The 22751-nt window shown below is 35.1% G+C and overlaps 1 protein-coding gene across 1 annotated transcript in view; it reads left to right on the top strand.

Moving 5' to 3' along the window:
• LOC121865490 (V-type proton ATPase subunit H-like) overlaps positions 1–22751 on the top strand; it is a 37655-nt gene that overhangs the window by 7941 nt on the left and 6963 nt on the right. The window contains exons 3-8 of the mRNA XM_042364985.1: positions 2362–2548; positions 4042–4260; positions 9630–9737; positions 16159–16259; positions 20381–20534; positions 22560–22669. Coding sequence (XP_042220919.1) covers positions 2362–2548; positions 4042–4260; positions 9630–9737; positions 16159–16259; positions 20381–20534; positions 22560–22669 — 879 coding nt within the window. The remainder of the gene's footprint in view (positions 1–2361; positions 2549–4041; positions 4261–9629; positions 9738–16158; positions 16260–20380; positions 20535–22559; positions 22670–22751) is intronic.

Consider the following 22751-nt stretch of genomic DNA (forward strand, 5'->3'; position numbering starts at 1 on the left):
GAATGAGCTTCATTATAAAACTACAGTCAGTCCTCGACTTACGACGGGGTTAGGGACCAGGTCGTAAGTCGAAAATATGAAAATAATACATAGAAAATCGGGGCGCTGGTGGTAGAAGCGGTACTGTTCTTGCCTCGCAAGCGAGATGTCACGGGTTCGATTCCCGGGCCGATGGAAGATGTTTGGACACTCTTCCTAGCCCCCATTAGTCCCTGTTCACCTAGCAGTAAAGTAGGTACCTGTTGTAAGTCGAAAGTTGTGAATTCGTATTCAGGGAGTTGTTGGAGCTTCCAATAACTTGATGACATACACCATTGACTCTTCACGCCCTTGACTCTTCAGGCTTCTACGCCCTTAACTCATGAGACTTAAAGGCAAGCATGAACTTAGCATGCTTCCCTGTTGGACGCTGTAAACGCTTCTGCGGTTCACCTTGCACAGGATGTAAGGGGGTGCCCAATAAACTAGCCCCTTCGTGGGTCAATATAAAAAAAATATATATATACAGTAGTACCCGATTTACGCGGTCAATTGAACCCACAGGGTACCGCGTAAAGTGAACAACAGAACATATGGGATTAATTCCAATAGAGACTGGCCCGACCCCCAAACTCCACTTTTTCCGACACAATACCTATGTTGTAGTAAAAATAACATCTAAATTTTATGATGGTATGCTCACACAATTAATATTTAAGAGAAATACAGTTACCAGGTTTATGTCCATTCAAATAATGGACTCAAATCCCCTCCCCCCCCTCTCTCTTCCCAGCTCACTAGCTCCTACCTCTCTGATTAATGTTTGGGTGAAAACTCTCGATTTTAACGTTTAGTAATAAATAATACCTCAGACTAAAGTTAGGATAATATAATTGACATTTCTGGATTCCTTGCAGGTCAGGGAATATTTTGAATGTAAACTTCATAAATTTTGCACAAAAGATAAAATATTTGCTTTGTGTAAACCAAATTATTACATTAGATCTAAAATTTGTATGTCTAATGCAAAATCCATGATGTTTATATTCAAAATGATCATCATATTGTAAGAATTCCAGCAATGTAAATTATATGCTGGTCCAGTAATTTGTATGAATTTTATGAGCTAAAACAAATATCTTCAGTTAATAAAAAAAAATATTCTTCACGACACTATCTGTCAATGTGACCACACATACTGTGTGGTCACAATTTTTGTGATGCCATATGGCAGCAAGGTCTACCATTAGACAACACATTATGCTTCCAATATCTTCCCAGGCGGTAGTACCTCCCTCTTTGATAGCTGCCTGCTACCTACATCATATTTTAAAATTCGTTTCTAATGTTTCTCTGGGCACGCTACACTGTCTTAAGGGCAAAGCTGTACTGTACATGTACTCAAAATAATGTACTCAATGATTACTAAAATTTTTGTCTAGTGCAAACTATAGCATGATTATATTCAAATTAATCACTATCTTATAAGAATTCCAGCAATGTAAATTATATTCTCTGTGACATTTTATAAACAAAAAGCAAAAACTCAATATAAAGGACATAAATAAACAAATAAATACTTCACTAGACCTTCGGCGCCAACTGTTAAACATGTCACTGTCCCTCCCCCCATCTTCCCAACCAGGGTGGGTGGTTTTAGGCTTACAGTTTTTATCTTATATAATATCACAGACTAAAGTTAGAAGAATAGAATTTGCATTGCTAGAATCCTTGCAAGACAGCGAATAATTTGAATAAAACGTCATATATTTTGCACAGGAGATACAAATTTTAGCCCTTTAATAAAATTAATTAGAACATGTCAGTTCAGTGACATTTTATAAGAGAAAAACTTAGTCCCTCTTAAGGACAGATAAATAAATAATCACTAGACCTTGGCATCAACTGTCTAACATATCACCTCCCCCCCCCCATCTTCCCATCAGCTGATCGCTAGTAAACAGACCATTTCGTGTCCCATAATTTTAGCTGTGTTGATTTATGAGTGTTTGTTTTAACATAATACTACAAAAAACAATGTTTTGTTTATTCTAGGAGATGGGGTTGTAATATTTTGTGTTTCTCTCAAGTACCAAACTACATTATTCCTTTGAAACAACACTTCGATTTAGTGCAAATTCAGTTTAAAGCGACCTCTCTTGGAACGTATCTCGTGTTATATCGACGTTCTACTGTACCAAACATTGTGTGTTGTAAACTCTATACATAATTGTGTGTGCAATATAAGTACTGTAATATATACATATAGAACTTTACACAGAATTGTCAAGGGTCTTGGCTGTTCTCAATATGGCATCTATGTGTGTATAGTATCATGAGTATGAGAGTATAATGTTATAATGTATGATATGTTACTTTTAGGTCCCAAATGATCAGTCAGGAGGATTATGAGGTGATCATGGGGGTAGAGGTACCAGGTCCAGGAAGAGATGCACTGCTCCATTCCCACCGTTATCAGGTGGCTCGTACCTTTATGAACCTCTTGGGCCACATCAGCAAGGACCAGACCATCCAGTACATTCTCATTCTTGTTGATGACATTCTGTCTGTAAGTAGTAGTTTCATCTCTAGTTTTTGTAGTATACCGGTGAAAGAAAGCCGAGTAGTTACATAAATATAAACTATGGGAAAATTTTAGGAAATTAGAAGAGTAGATTTTAGAACAGTTTACTAATTTACCTAATAGCTATCACAGCTAATGGTCGCTATGATGGAGGAAAGAGGCTTGTTGCCAGTGTACAGTCCCCATTGTTCCTGTGTTTATAGCTCTTAATGTCATGAAGAAATGATTTGGGTTAACATTTATCCATCCCTCTCAGGATTTTGAATGCCTGTATGAGGTCTGCCATATCATGTCTGGTTTGAAGAGTTAGTTCAAACCCTCAGCTTACATAGATAACAGAGGTGAATTATTTAAAGAATAATTCTGGTCACCTGTGTTAACCCATTTCTAGTGCAAATGTCTTTTTAAAGGTGTAACCTCCACAATAATCTAGGTGGGAATTTACAAGTGATTTTGAAGCTCATTGAGCATGTTTTATGATTCCCAGATTTTGGTTGGCTTTGTCCACTTGCTGTGCTGATTTCAGTGAATAGTCTATTATAATCGAAGTTTTTCCTTATTTATAGATTCCTGGAAAGTATTTTTCACAGAGTAGTTATGATTTGGGTTACTGTGCTACACATGAAGAATCTTACATCGATCACAATTAGGATAGTTCCCAGGTTTGATCTTTGTGGTATTCCACTAAAACCTCTTTTCCCTCTGATTGTATTCTATTTATACCGTAACTACTTTTGAACACTTATCTCTGAGCTAGCCATGCACGTGAACTTTGTTGAAAGCTTTAGAAAAATCCGTGTGCAGTACCTGTACAACACAACCATTAATAGATATTGAGCCATGTGATCTATAACTGTGTCTAAGAATGGAAGCAAATTTGTCAAACAAGATTTTCTCTATATGAAACCATGTTGTGATGTGTTGATTGTGATCTTTAAGGTTTGGAATGAATGGCACCCCTCAAAGTTTTCTCATAGTTTGCAGACATATATGGTGTTAAGCTGATTAGCTTATAATTTTATGCAGCATTATCTACCAGTCTTGAATCTCAGATTGATGTCACCTAATTTTTAGTCTTTTGGGACTTTTTTTAGCTCCAAGAAGATTTATAAAGTTGCCAAGAGTATACAGAATACTAATTTTTTTTAAACAATAAGCACCTGTTTTGAAACCTTATTTATACATTTTGTCTCTCCTTAGTCATGTCAGAATAAGCTAATACTGAAGCCAATTCTTCAAAAATATTAGGTGATCATGTTAATTGGAGGCTCATTACTTTAATGGTGAACTATGGTCGTCCGTAAGTCTGGCATATTGACATGGATATGCTGGGTATTTCTCTTTACTTCATTAAGCATTATCAAAGAAGGAACAAAATCATTGTTAAAGTACATAATAAATTTAAAGTTTTTGTATATGTTCTACTTGCTACCATAACATTATTAACCTCAAAATAAATATTATTTTTTAATTTTCAGGAAGACAAATCACGGGTAGAAATTTTTAAAGAGTATGCACGTAAGCACCGTGAAAGCATGTGGAGCCCTTTCCTCAACCTACTTACTCGACCTGACACATTCATCATCAACATGACTGCTCGCATCATCGCTAAGTTAGCTTGTTGGTCCCGCGAGCCAATGGACGGTTCAGACCTCACATTCTACCTGACCTGGCTGAAGGATCAACTTCGTACACCTGTATGTTCATTCTTCTGGTACCAAATTTTACTGTTAATTAACAGATTCAGTTCTTATGTTTTGTGAGGAGAATACGGCTAATTACTAAAAACGAATTCATTGAACAAGAGTATATATTTTCTGTAGTATATAGGTTTCTTTTGTTGTACATTTAATATTGTAGATAGTACGACTCATACCTTGTCTACTAAGAGTTTGTGTTTTGAAGGGCTGCTCCCAATGAAACTACAGTATTTGTAAGCACATTTCTAATTAGAACTGTGAGTTGTTCCCAATTAGAACTACGAGTTGTTGCCATATTCTTTTTGGTTGTTCAATCATTCATGTACCTAGAAGCAGGATCAACCCCAGATACTTTCATGTTTTTGTGAGGATGTTCAACATTTTCTCCTTCTCCTGGCAAGCATTGTGTTTTTTAAGTGGATGATACAGTTAACCATCAAGTTTTAGCTTAGATAGATTGTCTGTAGAATTTACAAGTACGATTTAGATTGAATAGCTAGACTACAACACTTGCAATATCATCTTCATATTGTTTTTTCTTATCTCTTGCTGCTCACATGTAGGGAGATGTAGAGATGGCAGGTGTGTGTGTGTGTGTGTGTGTGAAACAATTGATTTTAACTGGAAGAGGTTTGTAGGTATATACAGTATACAAATGCTAAAAATGTTCTTTTACCAACTTCAAGAGAGACCAATTTTTTGCTTGCTAATATATTGCTTAGTGGATTTAGCATTTACCTTCTGACCCACTGGTCACTGATTTGAGCCCCACAGCCAGCCATTAAGTTGGGTGTTCCTTTTGTTAATGTGAAAGATGTAGAGCAGAAGCAGTCACTCTGTCTCCTTTTGTACAGAAGACTTAATCTTGGGTGTGCTCTATCCACACTGCCCCTTATGGGCTATCAAGCTAGTGGGACCCAGTTTCTTTTTGATGCACAAAAATCTGCATTCAGAGCTTTGCAGTGAAAGTGACATGGCTCTTTATTTTTCTATATTTTGTTCAATTTGTGGTTTATGATAAACAAAGGTAGTGAGAGACCAACCAAACTAAAGATCAGCTTTGCAGTATCTTTTTGTTTTGACACGTTTATTTATATTTCAGGTTTTCATATTTCCTTTAGCACATCATGTTTGACAGAACTCGGTTATGACTCTAATTTATTGTAAATTAATCTGAATATTACTAATATGGTTACTGAGTGCTGAAAGAAATAACACCATCTAATTGGCATAACAGAGGAACTCGGGAAAAATTCTGTCTCTTAAGATATCTACGGCAAGAGGTCATCTACGAGTAAGACCATTGGAAAGTGTAAGTCACCTGCACGTAGAATTAGTGGAATTATATCTTGGCTGCATCCAGTATCCAGTATGCTTGTTTATCATCCACTCTTCTGTACTGATAAGTAGTGCCGTCTAAGATTATGTATTTCATGTACAGTGGAAAAGCTTTTGTCCTGAGATCATGTAAGTATGGGGGATATTATTGAATTGCATAATCTGGGAAAGTTAATTGTTTCCTTTTATATACAATTTCTTCTCTTTTTTAAGATGATTATCCACACTTTTCAAGACCTTTTTGTGTGATTTTTTTTTCCTAATCCTAAAATGTCAAAGTAATATATCATTGACTTACTTTTCCCATATACAGTACAGTTAGTTATTTTTTCCATGAATGCATACCAAACCTCATAGAAATGTGCATGGTTATTTTGGTTGAGGTGTTATATGAAAAAAAAAATAAGGTTTTAAAGGGAACAAGTTGCTGTATTGGAAGTACTTTAAGAGAACAGGAAAGTTTAGTGAACATGGAAATAGCTTACATAAATTATGAAGATTTTTTTCGAGGAAAAACGAGGGAGAGCGACCTTGGGAGAATTTTTTTAATTACCTTGTGAAAGGAAAGCAGAGTTCAGTTGCTTGAGTGTCAAAGAATTAAAAGTTACCAAATGTAAGTGGAAAAATGCTAAATGAGGAAGAGGGGTGACAGTCTGTAAGCTATTCTTAAGAATGTTAAGGCAATAACGAAGAAATAACTGTATAAATATTGAAGATTGGATATACTTTAAAAAATATGAGTAGATGGATGAGAAGAGAGTATTATAAGTTATACATGGCAGATGAACATGTATAAAAGCATGCCATTTTGTATGGTCTTCTATGCACAGGAAAGGGTGATAAGATAAAAAGAAAAATTGTAAAGACTTTTTTTTATAAATTCGAAAAATATCCTTTTCTTGCTTTGATGCAGGGTGGGTGGATAGTTACTGATTTCCATATTACAGTACAGTACTATTAGTACTTTGCAGCTAGTGAATTATCTTACCCCTTAGCAAGAGGCTTGTCCATCAAAAGGTTGTTTCACCTTGGGCATGAGAACCTGGTTGGTAAATGTGTATTGTGATCATTGTGTGTGGGGTGATTATGATGCAGAGCATATGAAGTGTAGAAATAAAAATAATGATGTTAAGGTGGAAGAAGTGTTGTACATAGAGATGCCCAGGGATTGCTAAGGTGGTGTAGACATACTGAAATAATTGAAAGTCAAAGACTGGTAAATAGTGTTTAAATTCAAAGATGAATGACATGAAAGAGAAAGTAAGTGGGGGGGGGGGTAACCTTTGGAGGACCTGGATATGGAAGAAAGGGGAAAAGCAAGTTTTGTACTGGATGAGAAGGTGATGAACATCTAGGAAGCAAATGGTAAGACTACATGATCAGAGAGAATGGTGTTGTGTGGCTTCTGGGAAAAGATGTACAGTACAGGTATTGTTTTGATGTACAATGATGGATAAACCAGGTATAAAGTTTGAGGTCTTATGGAAGGTAAGCACCAGTAGAAAACAACTAATGTAAAGTGAATGAAATGGTCTGTTTTATCTAGACTTTGGCCACCCTATGTTGAAGTGGGAAAAGAATTTTTTTTAAAATGTAACGGAGCATTAAGACTGTTATTTGAATAAGAGAATTTTAACTGACAAAATACTCTTGATGTGTCGGCTGCTAATTTGTGTAATGCTATGAAACCAACATTAAATTTTGGTTCTTAAATTTTGTGTAGAAAATTTTCGACTGTTGCCCTCTTTTTACTGTCCAATACACTCCTGTATTAGGTTTATATTTAACTTAGTCATAAAGACTAGGAGATAATAGGTAAGATTGCTGGATGTGCAATGGATTAAGAAACAGTTCAGGTTAACTTTTATGTACTGTACAGGTTTGATGGCTGGTCTGTTCAGGTAATTTATTGATAATGAACTTTTTGGTTCAGGTTAGTGGCCTAATTTCAACCCTTATATATCTTTACAGTGAAATATCAGTTTTGGCAAGCAATTCTGGTAATGGGAACCTAATCTCTTTTTACTGTGTTTGGATAAATGGCTTTCCACTGTATCTTTTAAAATGTGCATTATAATTTCAGGTTGATGGGTGATAACCTTTAGAAATAATAAGTTGTAATATTGATAATATAGTCTAAACACTTCCATATTTAGTTTTCTGGGGCAAATAACTGATGTAAGATTTTAGACTATGAGTACTCCAGTTGTATTTTTCTGAGTGAATAACTAACATATTATGCTTACAACTTTTTACCATTTAAGGACTTGTCTGTGTGTGCTGCAGCTTGATGCATTGTATGTGTAGTCTCATCTTGTCCTGTTTCTCTTTTGTCCTTCAGGGCTTTGTCTTTGTATTTTACATCATTACTGTTTTCTGTGATGCTCTGATTTAAGGCCAAGCTAAAGGTTTCTTGTATAGTACATATTACTAATCACTAAACCTCTCAAGTTTTATTTCTGAATTTAGATTTGAATATATATCATTTAAACACTCACACTATAGCTCTGGTGACTGATCTATCATGAGGGATGTGTCTTGCTCTCCAAGCCTTTGTTTGGCATTATGATTTCAGCTTCATTTACTGGTTGAGGATTTGAACAGAATTGCCATGTTTCATTCATATGAATTTTAAGTCAGTTTCATATTTATTTTTCATTATATTGTCTGGTCATGGAATGTAATTTTATCTAGATAATATTCATTATTTAAATTTTGTGCTTGCAGGTCACTGACCCAGTCAATATATATTGTTTATATAAGGACATAAATTGATACATGCATGCATAGTTATATGCACACATGAATATGTGAATGTATGGAGAGAGAAACACATGAAAATGAAGACATAACATGGGAATTATAGCATGTACTGTAAATTAATCATTTGTATAAATACCTGTATACAGTAAAACCCCGGTTTCACAAAATTCACTTATGCACAAGGGATTCTTAAAAAAATCCTAATGCCAGCTTGTTTTTACATGGATGTATGGATTTTCCTTTTGAGAGCAATGTAATAATTATCCGTGAGGTGCAGGATATGTTCTGTATACGTTAAGGTGTGATACATAAGTGCAGTGCTTAGTTAATTCTTCCTCATGTAAGCATGCAATTGTTTTACAACACAGTGGCTTGTAAACAGAATGATTTAATCCCTGTTTTCTTTACTCTAGATTACAGCTGAAAATTGCTTGAAAAAAGTAGATGTTGGCTGATCTGGTAAGCAAGTGGTAGTCAATTCAAGCTGAAAAAAATGCTATTGCTAACTCATGAAGAGTAAAGATGAAATCCAGTAAAGACCCCGAGTACCGGACTAATTAAGCCACAGCAATGTTGTTGCTGAGAAGGAATCTGTTATTTGGACGTTCATATTAGCAGGGAGGCACAACTGTTCCAAACAACAGCCAGCATAATTACACTAACACAGATTGGCTTATTTATGCTCATAATAAATTAGTTCAAGTAAAATACAGTTGTTTTTATTTAAAGTATTAATAGATACAGGTGAAGTTCTAGATTCTAGAACATACGTGTATGGTATGGATGGCCTTGTGCAGTGTGAGATAAAATGGATGATGTTGATGTGTACAGTATACCGTTTATACTTAAGTACATTTCAAGTTTTTATGATAAAAAATTTTAATGCAAAAAGTAAGGGGGCAAACTATATAGGTACAGTATAGCATTTTTGAGGGGTTAAAATTCATTAATTTCCGTTGGTCATTTTAGTGTTTTTGTTTACCTTCAATGTGCAAAATGCTGTATATATTTACTGTATGTACATGGAAAATTGTCTACTCCATTTTTGGGGTAGTCCATGTAACCGAGGCTTTGCTGTACTGTATACTGTACTTGTCCCCATAGACACACATTAACAGTCACTTACAGAGTACAGTAACTCTTAACATCTTAATATTACTTGGTTTGTGATTTATATACTGTATTAGGTAAATCTCAAGAAAATATTGACATTTGGTATAACAAGAAGGGTTGTGAAATATCTTACCTGAATATAATGTTCACAGAACAATGAATACATGCAGTCGGTGGGACGATGTCTCCAGATGATGTTAAGAGTCGAGGAATATCGCACCATCTTCTACCAGCTGGATGGTGTTGTCACCATCGTACAGGTCAGATGCCACAATGTTTATTCTCTCTTTTTTTTCCCACTAATGGCATTGGACTTTATTCTCTTAAGTGTGAAACATTGTAAATACAAACTAGTTAGATGGGTTTTAGAATTAGTTATATGAATTGCTATTTTTGCTGTTGGTCTATATATATATATATATATATATATATATATATATATATATATATATATATATATATATATATATATATATATATATATATATATATATATATATATATATATATATATATATATACACACATATATACATACATATATATACACACGCACACAGTGATCCTCGGTTAACAGCGCCTCGGTTAAGTAATTTCGGTTAACAAATTGCCTTCCATAAGATTCTTCACTTCGGTTAAATCCTCGATTAACAAATTCCTTCGGCGCCCTCAACATGTTTTTAGCTTGCTCACTAGCTGTCGTATTAGTCCGCCAATACAGTAATCGGTTCTAGGGCTTAAATTCCTTACCATTTTAGTAAATATCAAGAAGGTTGTACTATTCAATCATTGTAAATTTTTATACAGGTTGACAACCTTCCGAAATTACGAAAACCAAAACAAAACCGAAAGTTTTTGTGGAGCATTTTTTTTTTTTTTTTTTTTTTTTTTTTTAAACAGGGATTAGCCCACCCAGGCATAGATCACTAACCCATCGAGGCCTGGGCAAATATGTAATAGTAATACTAATTATAATAATAATATAACAATAATACTGTATTAATAAAATAATAATAATAAAAATAAGAATGAAAAAAAAGATTAAAAGTGAAAACACGACCTAGACCTATGAATAATTATTATTATTATTATTATTATTATTATTATTATTATTATATTTTCGCCCCCAGCCCCAATGTGGGTCAGTGACTTGTGCTCGGGTGGGCTAAAAAAAATAATAAAATAAAAATTCTGAAAACAAAAATTCGAAATCCGAAATGCCTCTGTTTATATTCAAAATGATCGTCATATTGTAAGAATTCCAGCAATGTAAATTATATTCTGGCCAGGTAATTTGTATGAATTTTATGAGCTAAATAAAAATTATATCACCCGCTTATATGAGTAGATGCACCGCGTAAAATGAAATTTTGGTTCTGGCGGTACGTGTAGTAAATGTAGAATCGCATAAAGTGAAACACATGGTGGGGTATTTTGATTGACAGATAGTGTCCTTGAAGAATATTTCTTTGTTTATTTACTGAAGATATTTGTTTTAGCTCATAAAATTCATACAAATTACCCGGCCAGAATATAATTTACATTGCTGGAAATTCTTGCAATATGACGATCATTTGAGTATAAACATCATGGATTTTGCATTAGACACAAATTTTAGATCTAATGTAATAATTTGGTTTACAAAAGCAAATATTTATCTTTTGTGCAAAATATATGAAGTTTACATTCAAAATATTCCTGACTTTACAGAATCCAGAAATGTCAATTATATTATCCTAAGTTTAGTCTGGTTTATTTATTACTATCGTTAAAATCTAGTGTTTCACCCAAACATTTCTCAGAGGGGTAGGAGCCAGTGAGCTGGGAAGACGGGGAATTGAGTCCAGTATTTGAATAGACATTAACCTGGCGACTGAATTTCTCTTAAATATTAATTGTGTGTGCATACCATCATAAAATTAAATGTTAATTTTACTACAACACAGGTATTGTGTTGGAAAAATGGAGTTTAGAGTGGACCCAGTCTCTATTGGAATTAATCCCATATGGTCTGTTGTTCACTTTCATGTACCCGGAGTTCAATTGACACATAAATCGAGAATACTACTGTAAAAATAATATATATATATATATATATATATATATATATATATATATATATATATATATATATATATATATATATATATATATATATATATATATATATATATATACATATATATATATATATATATATATATATATATATATATATATATATATATATATATATATAACAAAAAAAAACACCTAATTAATAACTTATTTTCTTCTTCCTTATATATATATATATATATATATATATATACAAGGAGAAGAAAACACCCTGAAGATGTGAATTACAAGCGCTTGGAACCGTGTTTTCTTCTTCCTTGTGGTTATCAGCATATACAGATCCTGCACCTACAGTGATTTACTTGCATATATATATATATATATATATATATATATATATATATATATATATATATATATATATATATATATATATATAAAATCCTGCGAAAATGGAAACAACGAAACAATATATATATATATATACATATATATATATATATATATATATATATATATATATATATATATGTATATATATATATATATATATATGTATGTATGTATGTATGTATGTAATGTATGTATGTATGTATGTATGTATGTATGTATGTATGTGTATATATATATATATATATATATATATATATATATATATATATATATATATATATATATATATATATATATATATATATATATATATATATGCAAATAAATCACTGTAGGTACGCGTGATTCAGGTATATGCTGATAACCACAAGGAAAAAGAAAACACGAAGTTCCTTAGCGCTTTCGTGTAATTCACATCTTCAGGGGTGAGTACAAACTAAAGTAGAAGTGCAGAACAAGTTATATATATACAGAGGAGGGTGAGATCAGGTCCACAGAGGTCAAGTATAGGTAATGACCCTACTAATCTTCACAAAAGCACCACAGCGGTCTGTAGTCAGGTCAGAGGGAAAACTGACCCAACCTTCTCACCTGGTTACAAATCTTATTAATTACAAAATTGTCCAATTTGTAAATACCATTTACTCAAATTCATGTTAACGGATTCGGTATGTTTAATGAGACTAGATTCTATAATGTTCCTACTGTCAATTGAATTACAAGGTAATATTGAGGAGGCATTATCCCAGTCAATGCCATGTTTATTATCCCTCAAATGAGCAAACAAAGCATTGGATTCCTGGCCTGTCCTAACATTATATTTATGTTAATTAAGTCTAGTTACAAGATCTTTACCTGTCTGGCCTAAGTATAACATATTACATTCCTTGCAAGGGACTTTATAAATGCAGCCATTTGTATTGTTGGGGGAATTCTTGATTAACATTTGTTTAACAGTGCATGAGTTTTTAAATGCCACATTGACGTTCCTGGCTTTTAGTTGTAAAGGAAGTTGAGAGAAATTTTTTGTGAAATGGTAATACTAAGAGATTCTTATGGTCATGGGTGGGCTTGGGATCAGTTCTATAAAAAGATTTCTTAGTAATGTTCAGGCATTTGTCTATGAAAGATCTAGGGTATTTAAGGTTTGAGCCAATATTATAGATATATTTATATTCCTCATCAATGAATTCCGGGCTGCAAATTCTCAAAGCACGTAAAAACATTGTTGAAAATACTGACTGTTTGACTCTATTATGGTGGGCAGAATAATAATGAATGTATGAACACACATTAGTAGGTTTTCTATAAATACTGAACTTAAAGGTGTTACCTATTCTGTGGTTCAGACAGTCTAGGAATGGCAATTTACAGTCATGCTCTAATTCCACAGTGAATTTGATCGAGGGGGCTAAGTTATTAAGTTGTGGCAGGAAAGCTTTTAGGTCCTCATTACTTGGCCAGAGACATAATACATCATCTACATATCTAAACCAGACTGCTGAAGGTGGTAAGATATTACTTAATAGTTTCTTTTCAAAGAATTCCATATATAGCTTGCTTAATACAGGTGAGAGTGGATTACCCATTGCCATACCAAATTTTTGAGCATAATATTCTCCATTGAATTCAAATTTACAATCCTTAATACATAGTTTGATGAGTTCAATGAAGTCATCTTTCGAGACAGGCAATGAAATATATATATATATATATATATATATATATATATATATACATACATACATACATACATACATACATACATACATACATACATACATATATATATATATATATATATATATATATATATATATATATATATATATATATATATATATATATATATATACATACATACATACATACATACATACATACATACATACATACATCTCCTCCCCGACTTACTATCTACTCGACTTACGTCCACCCGCACTTACAACCTGCCTCAGTTGTACCAAAATTTAGTCAAATTACGGATTTTCGAGTCCCAAAGTCAGTACACTGACAAAATTTTCATCTGTAATTCACTTTAAAATGGCTGGCAAGCTTAAAAGTGAGTGTTTTGTGATGCTGAGAAGAAAGAGACCCCCATTTTAGATTTTCTATGTATTATTTAAGCATTTCTGACTTAGGACCATTTCGACTTACAACCTGGATGTCGGTCCCTAACCCCGTCGTAAGTCGGGGAGCAGCTGTATATATATATATATATATATACTGTACAGGTTACTGGGCCAAGCTGTTGTTTTTCAACTCGTGTTTTCGAGTAGATATAATTTAACTTTCTTCATTTATTTTTACTGGTATACATGCACACACCCTCCTACATACATATTGTGAAAAAAAGTAAAAGAAATGATTGTCCTTAGGGCAAACACATAAAAGGAATATACATTTGTTTGAACATGAGTTAGCTGGCTTAGTGGGGGAACAGGAGGACTGCTGGGCAGTTAGTGGTGGGGGGGAGCGTTGATAGGAAATCGGTGGAGCTGGCGTTACTGTTGCTATGGTGAACAGGGAATACAGTTGTATATGCAAATTGCGACTGTTTAAACTTTCATTTGTCTTTTATTTACTGGTTTGGCAATGCAGGTTTTTTTGTAACTTATTAATTGGTATTATTTTTATTTATTTCTCACATTTACTGGTACTGTACAGGTAGTTCTGCTATAACGCGATAATTGTGTGCTTGTAAAATATCGTGTTATAGAAAATCGCGTAATAGAAATAACAGGGCTTATGGAGAAAATAGGGTTAGGTGCAGATTACTCGAAATCGAAAAAATTTAGTAGTTAGCCTAACACAAAGGATAGCACAGTCTAAATAAATGTTACATTCATATCTAATAATGAAATCATTCAGTAAATGTAACACTTTACTTGATGGGGGAGAAGGGTGATTTTGAGGTTGATAAAATCGAGCTTCTCTTCAAGTGTTATATCCTTTCTTTTACGATCATCACCGGGAATTCTATCACCAGAACGCTTCTTGTTGATATTCTTCTTTACTATATTCACAGTTAATACAGTGGGGTATGCTATAACGAACGGATCCTACTACGAATATTCCTATAACGAACGGATCCTACTACGAATATTCCTATAACGAACGGTTTTACCTATAAAATTGAGAATGCTATAACGAACGAAACTCCTACAACGAACATTATTTAATTTTTTTTTTCTAATTTATTGTTTTTTTATTACAAATATTAATGATATTCTTTATTTCAGGGGTTTAGATGCATATTTATGCACTTTTTTACAATTTTTACAATTTTATATTATATTTTTCAGTGTTAAGTGGTTGTATTTGGGGGCCTGGAACGGATTAATCCTATAACGAACGAATGCTATAACGAACAAGGTTCTAGAACCAATTAGATTCGTTATAGCACACCCCACTGTACCACAAAATTGGAGAAATAGTAAGCAAAAATCGCGTTATAGCAAACAAGCGTTCGCGTTATACAAATATCGTTCCTAATTCATAAATCGCGTTAGAGCAAATTCGCGTTATCAAAACACGCGTTATAGCAGAACTCACTGTATATATGTAATTATTTTAAGAAAACTATGGCTACAGGAGGAAAATACATGCAATTTTTTTCCTAAATACTCCCTGCTAAAATGGGGGGTGCATCTTCCATAGCCATGAGTCTTATGTGCCATAAAATGTAGTAGTTTTATTGCTCAGAATGCAATCATGAATTCATTCAAGAAATGTACTCTCAATGTCTTATTGACAGAATGACAGTATTTCCTGCTATTTGTTTATGTTCTAAGCATTGTATGTTGAGCAAATCCAAATCTAATTCGGGTATGCAATATTTCATCTGCTTCACCAATGAGTCAAGTTAGTAAAAAATAAAATAAAACTGCAGAGCTTTTCATTTTGAAAACACCGGAATTTGGATTCTTCAAATACTTCATCCTCTTTTCTGAAACCTTCAGAGCATTTTTTTTTCTCACTCTAATGTGTAATAGTGCATATTAATGATCAAGCAAATTTGGTCCCATAGGTATTTGTTGGCTTGCTTCTTCATCTAGAATTAGCATTACAGTACTACCAAGTACTGTACGTACTGTACTGTATTTTTATAGTGTGCTATGTTATAACCGTACTATTTATTTAAAAGTTGAATGTCTTTTCATAGTATTAATTAAATGAAAATGGAAGACCTATGTTTCATTGAGGACTAAATTTTCCCTCTTCCCACAGGTGCTCAGTACAGGAAAACTCAACTTCCAGATACAGTATCAGTTGACCTTCTGCCTCTGGGTGTTGACTTTCAACAATGCCATTGCAGAGAAAATGAACAAGTAAGTTGTATCTTTATGCCAGTATCTCATTTATTTACAGAACAGATTGGTGTAAACGTTACTAACAATGATTTTTTATATCAGAAATGAGAATTACTGTACACTACAGTATACAGTAATACCCCGCTTTACGCGATTCTACATTTACGCGGTACCTCGCCAGAACCGGACTTTCATTTTACGTGGTGCATCTACTCATATACGCGTAGAGTGTCTGGCGCGACGCTTCCGCCTTCTCCTGCTTGGGCAAGCTGCGCGGGTTGGTTGCGCAGTGGATGTCTCTGTTGCGTTATTGGTGACGTCATATGATGTATCGGACTGTGATACGCATCCTTACCTCCCTCCGTCGCTAGCTGTGATTGGTTTAAAGTAATATGACGTGTCCACCCGCGGGAGGGAGGAAAGACGACGCTTGACCTAGCCGCGTCAGTTGCATCCCTCCAGGCCACACCGTGTAAACCAGTATCCATTGTTCTGTAAAATGGCTTCCGCCGGACCACCGTCCCCAGAGAAAAACCTTGCATTACCTGGACCCAGCTGCCCTAAGCCAAAGAAGATACGACGTTCCCTAAGTTACGAAGTGAAATACAAGATCATTCAAGAGTTGGAGAAAGGAACATGTCAAGCTGATCTTGCGCGCCAGCATGGAGTCAACGAATCTACTATTCGTACTATTAAGAAGGATGTAGCCAAGATCAAAGAACACTTGAGAATCACAAAGTCTGCAGGTGCTTCAACGATCAAGTATTGCCAGAACAAGGTGCTGCTAAAGGTTGAAAATTTGCGAGTGAGTTACTTGATTCGTCAGGCGCGACGCAACATGGCGGTCGACACGCGATCCGTTCAAGAGTACGCCCGTGAACTGTACGCAGCAGTGTCACGTAAGATGGGAATTGCAGAGCCCAAACCCTTCAATGCTTCCTCTGGTTGGCTGCATAGGTTTAAGAAGAGGAACAAGAACACCAACATCAACATTGGTGGTGAAGAAGCGAGTGCTGACCATGTGGCGGCTAGAAATTTTCCTCCGTTCTTACGTGAGGTTATGGAGGAAGGCCAGTACACCGACAACCAGGTGTTCAACATGGATGAATCCGGTCTATTTTGGAAAAAGCTACCTACCAAGACCTTCGTTGTCCAGTCTGCCAGCAAGATTCGGGGCCGGAAGTTGCAGAAGGAGCGCATCACCGTCATCTTTACCACCAATGTCTCCGGTACCTGTAAACTCAAGTTATCGGTGATTCACACAGCTTGCAAGCCACACGCCTACAAGAACGTGGACATGAGCAAGATTAATGTCCACTGGCTGACCGCACGTAAAGCGTGGATGTTCTCTGCTCTGTCACTCCTGGTTTGATGACTGTTTCATTCCCGACGTGAAGAAATTCTGCGAGCAACAGAATGTTCCAATCAACATTCTGTTGCTCCTTGACAATGCACCAGGACACTCGCCACTATTTAAGGATGATCACCCCAACGTAAAAGTGGTCTTCCTTCCTCCCAACACTACGTCATTAATCCAGCCCATGGACCAGGAGTTGTTATGCAATGTGAAAGCTGCATACTCCGCAAAGAAGTTTAAGCTCCTGAATGACTGTACCAACACCAAGGATGAGTTGCGTAAGCTGGGTGACACCAAGAGCAAAAGCGACGAGGACGAAGGCGAGGACAAGGAACAACAGGTGGTGAATCAAGAAGTTCTCGTCAAACAGTTTTGGAAAAAATTTAACGTCAAACAAGCTGTGAACTTCTTGGTGGAGGCATGGGATCATCTGTCTGTAGCTACGATTCGTCAGGCATGGAGGCATGTGTTGCATGGCATCCCAGGTGAGAGGAGGAGTCAATCTGTGACTGATGAGGTTCAGTCTGTTACAGTGGCATTGGATCTTGCGAGAGAAGCTGCGCACAGTATTACAGCTGAAGGCTTCTCCGAGACCATCAACGAAGACATCCTGGAGGTGATCAAAGATCCTGAAATGACTGCCAACGAGATTTTGGAAGATGATCACGTCAGTGAAGAGGCGGGTGGTGCGTCAACCCCAGAAGAACACAAGTTAACGCATATTAATGTTAAGGGTGCCACCGAGTGTGCAGAGAAACTGAAGCTTTTCCTTTCCAACGACCATGATGATGACCGCTATGAAGTCTTCCATACCCGGCTGGTGTAGGGTATGGAGCCGTACATCAAAGTGTATCAAGACAACATCAACACTAGCCGTCAAAAAAGCATTACCGAGTTCTTCGCCCACAACCTACCACAGCCAGCCCGAGCCAGTGATAGTGACAGTGATAGTGAAGGTGACTTTGATGGATTTGTTAGGGAGGCCCTGACGGCTATGGTGGATAGTGATGGTGATTCACCTGAGGGCCAGTAATCTGCCCTCTGCCTCGGAACCAGCCCCCATCCCCATATGCCGACCCATCTCTTCTACTAACGTAAGTGTTAAACCTAGCCTTTATTTTTCCTAACCTAACCTTACGTAAGTGTTAAACCTTGACTTTTCCTAACCTAACCTTATGTAAGTGTTAAACCTTTATTTTTTCTAACCTAACCTAACCTGACGTAAGTGTTACACCTTGATTTTTCTTTTACCTGGTACAGTATGTTATTCTATTATTGATATTTCTCCTCTATATTATGTGTATGTGCATACCTTCATAAAGTTAAGATAATATTTTTACTGCAACTTAGTTTTGTGTCGTCAAAAAGTGGAGTTTGGGGGTCAACCCAGTCTCTATTGGAATTAATCCCATTTGTTCTGTTGTTCATTTACGCGGTTTTCGTTTTACGTGGCACCCCGTGGGTTCAATTGACCGCATAAATCAGGGTATCACTGTAGTCAAATGCATTTTTGCAAATTGATAAAAAAAAAATTTACCAAACTTTTTAGTTCCCAACCCATCATTTTCATTATAAACACCACAAAATTCCAATCATAATCTGTAGTAAACTGAGTTATTGATATATGTTTTAAAAGTTTCTGTTGAACAATGTAGTAACAAAATTTATACAGATGAAATGTATATTTTATTTTGTATGAGTTTATGTTAAATCTGTGAGAGCTCCAGGAACTATATAATACAGTGGATGCAGGGCTTCTGTTTTTTAATTCATTATACTTGCTTCATCTGGCCAGTTTTACTTGGTTTCTAGTCCTCAGGCTTTTCATATTCATTGACCTTCATTAGATGGTGCCCAGGCATTGGGTTAACCATATATATATTTGTCATTAGTAGAATACTCTATTTAAAAAAGCATAGCATTAAAGGGTTGGAAGGGTTAATTCCTAGCTGAATATAGTTGCTTTGGTAGTCTTACTCTCCTTGTTCAGTGTGAGTTGCACCAGCATTAGGAATTAATTTTTTACTCCTTCCTCCCTACACCTTGATAGCTTTAGATCTATAAGTTAACTAAACCATGCATTAGGTCATAATTGAGGGAGTAATCCTGAAATCCCATTTTATAACTGAACCTAAGTTGGACGACTCCATTTGTCCTCTTTCCCTCCTAAAATGTGGTACTGATGTGAACTGGAACTGAGGTATGATCCATTGGGTGACAGTTTATGGCCGAACCAAATTAGGGATGTGAAGCTCCTGTGTAATTGTGACCGCAAAATTTAGACTTTGGTTGTGAGCAGCAACTGCCAATATCCATCAGTTCTCATATAATTTTTAAAAATGGAGTAATTATCACCAGTGTAGGGACAAACCTTGTTTTTTATCCCATAGACTTGGCTAACTATATATTAAGATGCCAAAACCAGACTTTGTTATGAAATGGGATTTCAAGATTAATCCCCTATTTATATTGTTTTTGGAATTTCAGATTGTTCTATGTAAAGCTTCACGTTTATATTATTTTTAAAATATTATTATTATTATTTTTATTATTATTATTATTATTATTATTTTTATTATTATTATTATTATTATTATTATTATTATTATTATTATTATTATTACTACTACTACTACTACTACTACTACTACTACTACTACTACTACAGTACTACTACTTTTTTCTCTTTTTTTTACAATGGCTCATAGCCACACCTTTGCTGTCATTTTATTACATTAAAATTAACTATCCTACTACTACTTTAGTATTTGTATTTCTACAGGTACAGTGTGATCCCTTCTCTAGCAGACATCCTCAGTGAGAGTGTCAAAGAAAAAGTTACTCGTATTGTATTGGCAGTCTTCAGGAACCTCATTGACAAGCCTGAGGACCCCGCTATTGCTCGAGAAAATTGCATTCAGATGGTCCAGTGCAAGGCAAGTAATGGTGATGCAGTACTCTTGATTAACATTGAGTATTTAATTATAACTGTTAAGCAAAGTAACTGGTTATGTGACAATGCAAGGTATTCGACGCTGAGGGTAAATACGTATATGACAAAGTAGTTAATCATAAACTACAAGATGGTGCTCCAATGATTCATGTGCAGACTTCTGAAGTTAATTTAGAGTACCTCAAAGAAGAGGGAAAACATAAGAGAAAGTGGTGCATTTAAGTTTAGAAATAAAAAATTCAGATATCCACTCTAACCCACACTGCCAGTCAGGCCACTAAGCACCAAGATAGCCAAAATTTTCCTTATTTATTCTCAAGTTTTATATGGGTGAAAAAAAAAAATTATATTAATATTACTGGATATCTTTTTATTCTTCATTCATACGTGTTTATGAACTTGGAGCCGAAGTGTTGAAAACTTAAGTGATGTGTCATGTTTCTTCTTTGTTATAATTTTTTTTTATTTCAGACTTCTCATACAGTACATAAAAACATAGAACATAAGAATGGAGGAAACTGCAGCAGGCCTATTGGCCCATACTGGGCAGTCCCATTTACACCCAACCCCTATTGCTCATATATCCATTCAACCTATGTTTGAAGCTATCCAGCGTATTCGAGTTAATGATGATGCTTGGTAACTTGTTCCACTCGTCCACTACTCTATTTCCAAACCAATGTTTACCTATTTCACGCCTAAATCTAAATTTGTCTAATTTATAACCATTGTTATGAGTTCACTCCTGGTTGGATAGTTTGAGTTCCTTTGTAATGTCACCTTTGTTTAGCCCTGACTTCCATTTGTATACCCCCATCATATCGGCCTTCACTCTACGTCTCTCGAGGTAGTGCAAATTAAGATGCTTTAACCTGTCTCTACTCAAGGTTCCTAATGCCCGGGATTAATCTTGTCATTCTCCTCTGACCCTTATTGAGTTTTTTGGGGAATTTCCAAATTTTTTTTGTAGTAGGTAGCTACCAAACAGGTAGGTACTACTGCCTGGGAAGATATTGGAAGCATAATGTATTGTCTAATGGTAGACCCTGCTGCCATGTGGCATCACAAAAATTGTGACCAAGTCCAAGGCTGCTGATCTGACTTTCTGCCTCATTTACACACAATTGCAGGGTCTCAATTGTTTCTCGTACTATTGACAACACAACATTCATATATTGATCTTTTTTTCATTTTGTATTTCCTTACGGTTCTTTATTATTTTTATTATTATTATTATTATTATTATTATTATTATTATTATTATTATTATTATTATTATTACATTTTCGCCCCCCAGGCCCCGATGTGGGTCAGTGACCTGTGCCTGGGTGGGCTAGTCCCCTTGAAAAAAAAAAAAAAAATTGCACTTTTGCACTACTTTTGAGGCATATTAAGTGTAACACACCTGGTTAGAATTCACAATGCTTTCTGAGTAACAAAAGAATACAGTATTGTGAAAAGCAAAAGTGCACGGGATATTGGCTGTGGCCAGAAAACAAATGCCATCATACTGTGTAGGCTCACTCAGTATCCAGGTGGGTAAGTTCACTACTGACTTCACCTCAGAGTATATAAAATGAGTAGGAGTGCAATAGCGTTGCTGGCTATTCAAACAGACAAAGGTTAACAGTGTCACTTCACAAAATAAAATGTGAGCTGGTTGACTCAAAACTTTGCTTATTGGATTGAATGAAGCTTGTTCACTGAATTTTCATACCCTAAAACACTAATTACATTAAACTGAATGTACTTAGTGTTTTAGGGTATGAAAATTCAGTGAACAAGCTTCAATTCGATTCAATAAGCAAAGTTTGGCACATAGATTGGTGATTTAATTGACACAAACATGAAATGGTATTATTGTATCATATATTAAACTACCTGGAAAATTAAAATTCTGGGATTTAATCAATAGATTTTATGACTGTTTTTGCTCTGCATATCATATTACTGTACTGTATTATATTTAAGTAGATATAAAATATGTAATTTTGTTTTGTATGATCAGGTTTTGAAGCAGCTTGAGATTTTAGCTCAGAGGAAGTTTGAGGATGAAGACATTACTGCTGACATAGAATTCCTGAATGAAAAACTGCAGAATTCAATCCAGGATTTAAGGTAATATTTGTTCACTTTTGTCAAGGTGCATTGGTTGTAGTTGCTGCTTGGCCGGTATAATTTCTTGTGATATCTGTAGTAT

This window comes from Homarus americanus, unplaced genomic scaffold (genome assembly GCF_018991925.1).
Source record: "Homarus americanus isolate GMGI-L3 unplaced genomic scaffold, GMGI_Hamer_2.0 scaffold25483, whole genome shotgun sequence".
Taxonomy (NCBI): Eukaryota; Metazoa; Arthropoda; class Malacostraca; order Decapoda; family Nephropidae; genus Homarus; species Homarus americanus.